We start from the raw sequence: 11,339 nt of genomic DNA on the forward strand, positions 1-11,339 counted from the left end.
CCAAGCGTGCACAGACCGGTTTCGGACTTATTAGTCCTCATCAGTGTGTCATAGGTGAGACAACCGACGAACAATCCAGCTGTTATAGTGTCGCATACTCACGACAAAGAGGTACATAGTACGCGAAGCGCAAATGGCTCCATCTGTCGTGCGTTTCCTACCGTAGTAACCATTTGAAAGGCATAGTGGGAAGTCAGCACGACAGATGGAGTCATTTGCGCTTCGCGTACAATATATAACTCGATATTATTTTGAAAAATGAGAGAACTGCAGCTGTTTTTCTATCGTTCGTTGACGTAGATGGCTGTGAACAATTGAAATCGGCATCATGTGCGTATCTCTGTAGGCGTCAGGGCACCGTGGAGCAGTGTGTGACTGGCATATTTTAGATAAAACAATAGTAATCAGCAAAGAATAAAGAATTTAAATCATAATGATGAAAATCGTTTGTGGTGAGTAAATGAAATACCTAACAAAGACGCCAAAAATATTAGAATTTTATGAACAAAGATATTAAAGTAATTGTTAAAAAACTCCACCGTTATTATTAATGCACAAGATACATCTTTTTGAAATAGAATTTGAGGCTTTTCTCACAGAACGTGTGTTAATATTGTCAAAAGTTTCCTGAATGAATCACTCAATAATATTATGCTTTTCCTCGTTTGAAAAATTCATTGTCTTTGGCAATTGAAATGACTTTTAAGAAAGAAAAATAACTGTCAAATAATGCTACAATAACTAAAAGTGCTGTCAGTAAACATTTCAATTGTTTTCACAGCCATCTACGTCAGCGAGCAACTGAAAAGTTAAAAGCAGCTGCAGTTTTCCAATTTTTGAGATAACAATACCGAACATTACATCGTTGGAAAACATAAAAAAAGACAATTTTTCTAGCTCATAGCTAACTATGGTTTACATTTAAAAAACTTAAAGTTTATGTTATAACTTAAAAACTAAAGTGTACACGAACGATTGGATTGTAATTTAAATTTTTTTTGTAAAATAAATAGCAACGGAGCTACAAGCTACACGATTTTTCCAAATATATCTAGTCAGCCATGACGTTTATTTCAAAAAATAAAAGTAGTAATAAGGATCATAAAACTGCACATTTCCTTATTTAAGCTTTTTTGTATTTCTGCTACTTTGCCAGATCCCTACACTAACATTGAAAAAACTCACCCTGTATATACCATTATTTTTATGAGTAAAATCGTTCCATAAACATTTTTTTCCATGGTTTTCGTAATAAATTTTCAGTCTTCCATCGGTCTATTTGTTTAACTAACAAGACTATATTGTGCAGGAAAAAGTGTGAATTATTTATGATGGGGAAGAATTTGGGGGAGGGGCTTTGTACAATTGACATCTACAAAAAAAGTTAATCTTCATTAGTTAATTTTCATCTTTGGTCCAAAGAACAAATTCTAGTCAATGCGTGTTTATGTTCACAAATAATCTCATCCATAATAAGCTGAATATTGTGATGTGCGTGTAGCAAAGCTAGGCCCATTAACTGATCCTGTACCATTGTAGATCTCAGCAAAGTTCTTTCCACTGACGCTACAGTACTTTGAGGAGGAAATGGATGTGCAGGAAACAAATTTCATCACACGAATTTAACACTTTTATAGCATACAATGCATACATCATTCAGGAAAATAGAAATGAAGACAATAAACTTATATTTCTTTTATTTAAATAAAAAATAAAATTTTTTGTACAGTGTCATTCACAGAACATTCTACCCCCTTATCTTTTTTACCTGTCTATTTAGAAAAATATGGTAAATTAATTTTTATATTTTTTTAAATTTTCATAAAACTTTAATTTTTTGCTAAATAGAAATGTAAAAAAGATAAAGGTGGGTAGAATGTAAAGTGTGCAACAATTCTTAAAATTGCTTTAAATATCCTCACTAACATTGCTAATAACACTACCAATGGACTCTTTACGTTTTCTTTTGAAGCCTCTCTTTCCCTTTGCTGAAATAACTTTTTTTAGATGCAATCTCTCTTCTATTTCCACAGTTTTCTTGAGCTCCTGCAAGGATTGCTTATACTGTTCTCCCAAGGGTTCCAAATCTTCCTCAGATATAATCAACTAAAAAAGAACTAATTATAATTTGCCTTTACAACTATTAATGGTTTCTTTCAAACCTACCTCTTGAATGTTTGTCTTTCCAGCTTGTTGAAGCATCACCTTAAATTTTGTAAGTTGTGATTTATGCAGCAAAGTCACAGCTAACCCTTCTTCCCCTGCCCGTGCTGTTCTTCCTGCTCTGTGAATATATGTTTTGAGATGTTTCGGAGCCGAGTAGGAAATGACACACTGTACATGAGGAAGATCAATGCCTCTAGCAAGAGTATCTGTACAAACCAACCTAAAATAGGATAAATGTTATCTTAACTATTCTAAGATATTAAACACAAATGACAAGCGAATGTGCTATGTTTATGTTAATTTAAGTTAAAAAAATGCTTGTATACAGGATGTGTAAAAAAATATTCCAGAGTTAAGTGTACTGATTTGTTTTTTATGCTGATGTAAAGTGTGGTGTAATATTAATACAAATCATAAGGATCATTAAGAAACACATGTTATAGGAGTAGGGTTGCCAGATGTCCTGTTTTCGACCGGACAGTTCGGTTTTTTTGATGCCTGTCCGGTTGAAAAAAGTTTGGTAAACCGGACAAGCAAATGTCCAGTTTTTTGTTGAATTCATAAAAAATATCCTGCAATTTGGGAAAAAATGTTTGCCTAAAAACGGTAACAGCGGCAACAGCGCGCGGAAAACGAATTTATTTTGCCTTTGAACTTGTTGCGCAAATCTAACGGGCAACAATGCACTGGATTCATAGATCGCAGAGTAGGGATAGGCGGTTATTGAAAAATAATCAGTTATCGGTTAAGCGGTTATTTTTTTTAGTCGGTTAAACCTGTATCGGTTAACCTCTACCTAAAAACCGGTTATTGAAATAACCAGCCCTTTTAAATTTTTGTGAGTGCTCTAATTTATCTCTGTATTAAAAAACTGTGTACCTAGTCACGCATCTGATTTAAAAAATTATATTTTTTTACTTTTATTCAAACACCAAGCAGTGCTTATTTTTATTTTTTAAAACTTTATCAAATGGTTAGGTTTTCATATCGTGGAGAAATAAAACATTAATTTGACAGCTGAAATTTATTGTTATTTTGACACTTCATAATGACCAATATGTTTTGTCCGGTCAAGGAAGCCTAATTAGCGTAGTCTGACCCACAGACCACTAAATAGAATGTCCGGCCGACGATGGTTTAAGTCTGATCACAGCAAAATAAATATTTATTTATTTTATTTATGCTGTGGTCTGATCTACTGTCAAGTTTAGGGATAGAGCAGAATATACTTTAATCGTACAGTGAGCTAGAAATAAAATTTTCACTCGGTCTCGGTAAAATGACCGGCATGCGGTTTTTGACATAAATAATCAGTTATCAGGTTAAACCGAAGTCGGGAAATAACCGGTTTTTGACCGGTTAACCGACACAATAATCGGTTATTCATTTAAACGGTTATTTTTGCCCATCCCTATGTAGAGTGAAAACTGAAAAAGTCCGCCTCGCTTGATAGTTCCGTAAACTTGTGTACTGCGTTGGTATGACTCATAGCTCATTTCAAAATCCGCTACCTATATGCAAGTGTTATAGTTTACAGTGTACACTTGTTAGCCACGCGGTATATTTGAATATTTTATTTGGTTTAATTTTATTATTGTTTTGAACGTTAAGAAGTTAAGAACTTTATTAATAAAAATGGAAAACGCCTCTACTAGCAAAGCAAGTGCGCCTAAAAAAATTCGAAGAATGTGTCATTATAATATAGACTGGGAAACGCAATTTTCGTGGATAAATAAGTATAACGAAGATGATACAAAAGCTTACTGCAAATTGTAAAATGTGAGCTTTGCGTTTTCTTTAACATAAATAGCACTTGCACTGGATTCAAAAATAACATATCAGGTAATAGAGAGTTGTTAAAAGCAGCGGCATCTAATGCAAAAAATATTAAATTAAATGAAAAAGATTTTAACGTTATTGACATTTTTTTTACTTAGGTATAAATATTGTTTTGTTTGTTTGTTTTTCATTGTGGAATAAAAGAATTATTTATTTAATTTGTTTTTTTTTGGAATGCTGTCCGTTTTTTTTTTTTCAAGCACATCTGGCAACCCTATATAGGAGGGACATCACTCATCTTTCCAACCGAGATCACGAAGCCGTCCAAAGACGCCCCAAGTAGAATTGACCACTGTAAGAGCCAAGGACAATCTCCCAAAGGACTTACGTGTTAATTGAGTCAAAATAAAAACTTTTATTGTTGCACTTTTTTCTCTAAAATGTGTTCTTAAAGAGTTATAGGCATTTTAATATTCAAAATTGATTTAAAATGGCTGCAACTCCTCAAGAAGGCATTTTACAAAAAAAAGTGCAGAAAACAGTTTTTATTTTGTATACTTCAATTTTAAAATATTAACTATTTTAACAAAAAATCGAGATTTCCACTGATTTTGAGCAATTTTTTGAGGTTTGAGAAAAATTCTGACGTGATGGCTCCATCGTATACAATGGGTCAAAATGTAAGGGGTATCATATTCTGTTAAAAAGTATATGAAAAAAAAAAATAAATAAATTTTGTGTGCGGTATAATTAGAAACCAATTATTAGTGGCAGTAGTAATGAAAGTAATCGGATGAAATTTGAAAAATTAAAAATGGGATTGCCTACTCTGAAAACTTGAAGAGTGGTACACATTTGTACAAAATACATATTTTTTAATGTAGTAGGCACATAATTAAGTGCTTTTTGATTTTTCACAAACTTTTCAAGTTATTTTCATTTAAATTTTAATTAACATTCCATTTTCCAAAATTCATTATAAGTACTATCTGTACAAAATACATATTTTTTAATCTAGTAGGCACATAATTAAGTGCTTTTTGATTTTTCACAAACTTTTCAACAGTTATTTTCATTTAAATTTTAATTAACATTCCATTTTCCAAAATTCATTACTATAACTTCAAGAAAAATGAATATTTTGTGAAAAGTAAAAAACATCTGTATGTATCACTTGATTATGATTATTTTGTAAATTTCATTTGGAATTTTTCATTGTGAAAGTTTTCTGTGGGTCTAAAAGTCGTTCCCAGAAAAAGGTTTCACTATTAAAATATGACCACTTTAGTTCTGCCAGCTGCCACAGTTAATTATTATATCTTCTAAAGCATTAACTTACAAATCAATTTCTCCATTAGAGAATTTTTCAATTAGAGTTGTCCTATTCTTCCCCTGCAATTTCGAAGAAATCTCTTCCACTTTCAACTCATTCTTAAACAGAGAACTAAGTAAAATTGATAATCTATGTGCACTTTCGACGGAGTGGGTAAAAATGACACATTTAGTCAGCTTCTCCATCATTATCAACTTATACAACAACAATGGTTTTAGATCCAACGATGTCAGCACATATTTCTCTGCTAATTCTTTTGGTGTAGTGTATTTGCCTACAAATGTTTCTACATTGGTCTTTTCTAATTCAGTTGCCTCCTTAGAGTCCTCAATAATTGAAGTAAACAACTTGGGCTGAAACAAGGACAATTTTTGTAGTTTTTCTGGATCTTGGGTTAAAGTAGCAGAGAATAATAGCTTCTGTGGTGGTCTCTTTTTCTGTAGGGTAAAGAGATTGAGGATCTTTCCCATTTGCAAATCTGGCTCTAAAAAAATATGTTTTTGTACAATAATTATTTCAGCAACTAACAACTAGTATGTACATAAAACTGTGATATGGGGTAGCACAATACTTCATAATTTGAAAGCTTAAAGATTTTGAAATAACAATAACATGTGTTGCGATTATGTTGCATAATGAAGAGGGATAGAGGTTTGAATTGATTATTAAATTACAAGGTACAATGTAATAAAAATCTTGTCAATTTCATTATTTATTAACTGACTGAAATTAGTATTGATTGTAAATATTGACATACATCTTAATGTTGTTTATTAAATATTATAAAAATTCCATGTTTTTTTAAGGATAATGATAGATAGATATAGATATTTATTAGTATTAATACACAAAAAGTGTTTACACACCTCAAAAAAAAATATATAACCATACCACATATTATTTGCTTTGCTATGTCAAAATACTGTGATGGCAAAATGTACATTTAGATTTTGTCAATATCATACAGGGTGTTTTGAAAAGAATTACCATAAATTACGGCTGATAGAACATCGTAAAATAGGAATATTTTTTCTCGTGGGCCATAAACTTATCATTTTTTGTTTTTGAGATATAGAACGTCAAAGACCCACTCGATATCATTGAGAAATTCAGAAGCCTTTGGAAGATTCGTTGACAGAACACCCTTTATTTTCAGAAGTCGTTCAATCATAACCAAACATGAATTCCACCTCATAACGACATCTTGTTTTACCTTTAATATCAGAAACCCCATTTCAATCTGGATGTTTGTAATTTCTATGTAGGCAGCGCACTATGTTTGAAGTGACCTACTAAGGTCCTGCATTTTTTTTAAATATCTGATAGAATGGTATTTGCCTTAATAGCTTCCGTCACACTAGTCGAGGAAATAAAGCACTGAACCTCTGAAATCTGTGCATTAAGATGGATCGTGATGTGGTTTTTTGCTTTCGATTCGTTAGAGCGTCCATGTGATCAATGAGAAATGAAAATTGCATCGGTGCATAAGAAAAATGCATTTTCAAAATTGCATCTCGAAGAGTTAAAATATGAAAAATTTATAACTCGGAAAATATTGACGGAAATGAGATCAATTTTGCTACTCGGGGGGTTTTTGGGGTCGCTGAACACGAATATCACGACGGCAACGGTCTCCGAGGTACCTTTTGCCCAGGGTGGCTGGTTTCCACGATATCTCCTGGAGTTTTGTGGAAATTCGTTATAAATTTAGCCGAAACTCGTTACTTCGGGGTTTTTGAGGTCGCTTAACACAAATATCACGACGGCAACGGTCTCCGAGGTACCTAGTGCCCTAGGGTGGCCGGTTTCAACGTCGTCTCCTGGAGTTTTGTGGAAATTCGTTATAAACTTACCCGAAACTCGTTACCTCGGGGTATTTTTTGTAATGAATAAATGTATTTTTATAATAAAAAATAATTAAGAATGAAATAGTTGTCACAGAAACCAGCCATCCTGGGTACTAGGTACCTCGAGGACCGTTACCGTCGTGATATTCGTGTTGATCGACCCCAAAAACCCCGAGGTAACGAGTTTCGGCTAAGTTTATAACGAATTTCCACAAAACTCCAGGAGACGACGTGGAAACCGGCCACCCTGGGCACTAGGTACCTCGGAGACCGTTGCCGTCGTGATATTCGTGTTCAGCGACCCCAAAAACCCCCGAGTAGTAAAATTGAACTCATTTCCGTCAATATTTTCCGAGTTGTAAATTTTTTATATTTTAACTCTTCAAGTGCAATTTTAAAAATGCATTTTTCTTATGCACCGATGCAATTTTCATTTTTCATTGATCACATAGGGTCACAAACTTTCTGGACGCTCTAACGAATCGAATGCAAAAAACCGCATGACAATCCATCTTACTGCATAGATTTCAGAGGTAAGGCCGTTTTTAGTGCTTTATTTCCTCGACTACACTGAGATCAAGTAGGTGAGCAACACGACAGGGATGATGATGTTTTTTCAGGTATTCATTAATGGCTTTTTTAATGTTTGCTCCATTAATAAGAATTAATAATAATTATATTTTCAAATTTTTTCATAACTTTCTCTGTATATTTTTCTGATAGACAGGCTCAAGCCAATTTCATCGGAAGTTTATTTTTGATTTAGGGAAGAACGTATTATATTGCATGTGTGGATGAATGCTTTTTGTGTTAGGGTACGAATATTTTAAGTAAATGATTTGTGTGACATATTTTCTGAAAACCCTTTTATTTTTATTATTAATTGCTTTATTAAAAATGCCCCATCCATTTAAAATTGTTGTTAAGACATTTCTGATATTTTCGGTAGTACGAGTTCCTAGCATTTCTTTTGTCGCTAAAACGTAGGTGTGTAATGCGTCGTCATAAATAAAATGCGAAGTTACAGTTATATAACTCTGCGCACAGTCTGATGTCCACGTATCATCTGTTATAGCAATATTTTTGTATGTATTATTGTATGCATATATTCTTGAAATCATTCTTTTCTACCAAAGACAATGGCTGATAATCAAACGCTATCAATTTAGTTAACTTGTCATCAACTTGTTTTTTTCTTGCGCCGATAATTCATCGGATTGCACACCGAATAATGTTAACTGTCGCTGGCGTTTGAAGGAATGGATTCCTCTTGTATTGACTCTTTTTACAGAATTTTCTTTAGGGCATTCGTTGCCCATATATCCGTTATCAATACGATTTTGATCAAAAAACTGTATGAGATGCATACCAGATGCTTTATAAGGTTTGTAGTATTTCTGTAAGATTTTAAATTTCTTTTACAACACGTTCAAATCACCACATTTTTTTCTTGCACTAGTGAACATAAAATAATCTCAAACAATGGATTTCTTAGTAGCAGGCTTCATAATGAAAATTTAAAAACAAAAGTGCTATTTCTTATGTTATTATTGGTAACAGTTGTAACAATTCTGACGGTTCTCCAGAATGCAGTGCTATCTACTTGAACTGACCAATACATTGAAAATAGAAGGGATTTCAAATATTTTAATTACACATATGATGATTTTAAATATTATTTACACTAGAAATAAGGAACAGATTGAAATAATAAAAATTTTTAGAAAGTATAGTTAAAATAAAACATATTTAATTATATATAGAACTTGATACAATACTAATTTAAATGTTCAACACTCAGTTCTCGATTCTTAGTTCTCTGACAATCATTTGATTCTTAAAAGAACTCAAGAACCAAGTACACGATTGTCAAGAAATTTTGATTCTTGATGCCCTGTGTCTCAAAAACAAAAGAGACCCATGGTCCATAAGAAAAAATCATTATTTTTTTTTCGTGAAGCTGCTAGTGAATTTATGGTGCTTTTATGTAAAGCATCCTGTATACACACGGAATCTGTAGGTATAAGAACACAGCAATGTGCCATTATTTTTACTTCTATGGATTTCTGAATACTTGTGGTTAAAATAACTATAAATGGATAGTCCTCATTACAGTAACTTTATAAAGGACAGTTGCAATAATGGTATCGAATCATTTTAGCAAGATTTGAGGATATTTATATACTCTTTTAGACATTTTTTTGACTCTTTTGATGATAAATACCTATGTACTTATAGACAAATTTGTGACAAACAATGTATTTATGTTATTAGCTAATATCTTCTTATATTTTAATATAAATCGATTAAACTGTAAACACCTCAAGTATTATCAAATTAATTAAACCTCAAATCGCAATGTAAAATCTCTATTTAACAGAAAAATGGAAGAGACTTAATCTGCTATATGAACTTTATGTACCTACTGTAGTTCTAGTAATGTACTTTCATAGGGATAATAGACGATGGTTTAGACAAAACATATGATTATAAATTATTTTTGTAGTTCTACTTAAAAAAAAAAAAAAAAACAAAATTAGCTCACCTTCATCGATATGCTTCTCTAGGTGATACAACCAGTCATTTTGTACATTTTCCAAAACCCTATCTGCCTCATCGATGATTAAAAATTCTAAATCATGTAAAGTGAAACCTTTAGTTAATTTAATGTGATCTACAAGTCTCCCTGCTGTACATAATAAAATGTCAACTTTACTTAGAAGTCCAAATGCTGTATCTAAAAAGAAATAAACTAAATATTTACAATTTCAGATAATTATAAAAAAAATTACTTTCTGTCACAAGTTGGTTCTGTTCTACATGAAAAGGATTTTTGCCAGTTACCAAAGTCACATCAATATTTGTATTTTGTGAATAACTTCTAAAAGCTTTAAAAACCTGACTGGCTAAGTCTTGTGTTGGTAATATAACAAGTGCCCTAATTTTCTTTACAGTGTATCGTTTCAGAGCTTGGATAACAGGTAATACGTAAGCCAAAGTTTTACCACTTCCTGTTGGTGCTGAAACACATATATCACGAGGGAATATTACATCTGAGTGTTTATTTACTTGTAATAAATATGGAATCACTTCAACTTGTACAGGAAAGAGATATTTGATACTATTCGCCTTTAAAAGTTTACGAATTGATTTATCTAATAACTTTACTTCAGATACTTTTGTATGAAGGTCTTGTAGATTTGAGGATATCACTGTTGGATTTGTCAGCCATTTTGGTAAAACCCTTTTAACCTACAATGCATAAATTTTAAACAAATAACTAAATAGATATGTATTATTAACACTTACTTTTCTCTTTTTTGCAAAATTTTCTACTCCCAAAACAGTAAAACCTTCTAAATCAGGTCCCAATTTTGCCTTTTTGTTTTGTTTAAATTTATTAGTTACTTCGTTCAATTCTTCAATCTCAAGAAGAGTCTTATCAACAAATCCATCGTCTGTATTATCTGGGATGGGTATTATCTTTGATTTCAATTCTCTTTTAAATTGGCGTGATTCCAAAGTTCTTTGCTTAGCTAATTTTACTTTATTTTCTTTTTCCTTCTGCTTATTTCTATTTCTCTTATTCTTTTCAATTCGTTTGAGGACTTTTTCTAATTTACTTTGTTCAATTTCTCTAGTCTCTATGTCTGGGGCATTTTGATCATCTCCAGCATGTCTAAACAAAGAAGGTATATTACTATGTTAGATAGACGTTGAAAAATAAAAAATACCTATTAACAACAAACAACTCCATTTTTCAGTCGCTGGATAAAAGTAATAGTAATGAAAATAAAAAACGTGAAAAAGCAAGGTTATGAATAAGATTAGTATTTTAATTTTTAACAGTTTCCACCCAGAGATATATCTCTGTTTCCACCACGGTTTCCATTAATTCTAGTGATGGGAGATTTCGAGTGAAAAATCGAGTGGTACTCGATTATTGAGACCACTCGAGATATCTCGAGATGTTTACTCCCACCACTCGAGTGATTATTACCCTACGGTTGCACCCCAAAATGTTAGTGCATACTGCAAATAGTCACTGATTGCGTAACCTTTTTTTAGAATAAAATGAAAAAGTGGTTAGGTTTTGAAATGCGTGAGCTTTTTTTTTTTTTTTTTAGCTACGCTTATAAGTAATATATGACTAATTCAAACATATTTGTGCGCCGCTGGGATGAAAACGACCAATATCTCGTATCTCGAGTGAT

The 11,339-nt window shown here is 32.2% G+C and overlaps 1 protein-coding gene across 1 annotated transcript; it reads right to left on the reverse strand.

Moving 5' to 3' along the window:
* Positions 1–1,699: 1,699 nt before the first annotated feature.
* On the reverse strand, positions 1,700–10,976 carry LOC108908809 (probable ATP-dependent RNA helicase Dbp73D). The gene is made up of 7 exons (XM_018712950.2): positions 10,860–10,976; positions 10,435–10,804; positions 9,918–10,377; positions 9,671–9,862; positions 5,285–5,762; positions 2,167–2,386; positions 1,700–2,106 (listed from the first exon to the last, which is right to left on the reverse strand). The coding sequence occupies exons 1-7, from the start codon at positions 10,880–10,882 to the stop codon at positions 1,909–1,911; spliced, it is 1,941 nt and encodes a 646-aa protein (XP_018568466.1). The 5' UTR covers positions 10,883–10,976; the 3' UTR covers positions 1,700–1,908.
* Positions 10,977–11,339: the final 363 nt, after the last annotated feature.

The sequence above is a fragment of the Anoplophora glabripennis genome, unplaced genomic scaffold (assembly GCF_000390285.2).
Source record: "Anoplophora glabripennis isolate ALB-LARVAE unplaced genomic scaffold, Agla_2.0 scaffold274, whole genome shotgun sequence".
In the NCBI taxonomy this organism is placed as follows: domain Eukaryota; kingdom Metazoa; phylum Arthropoda; class Insecta; order Coleoptera; family Cerambycidae; genus Anoplophora; species Anoplophora glabripennis.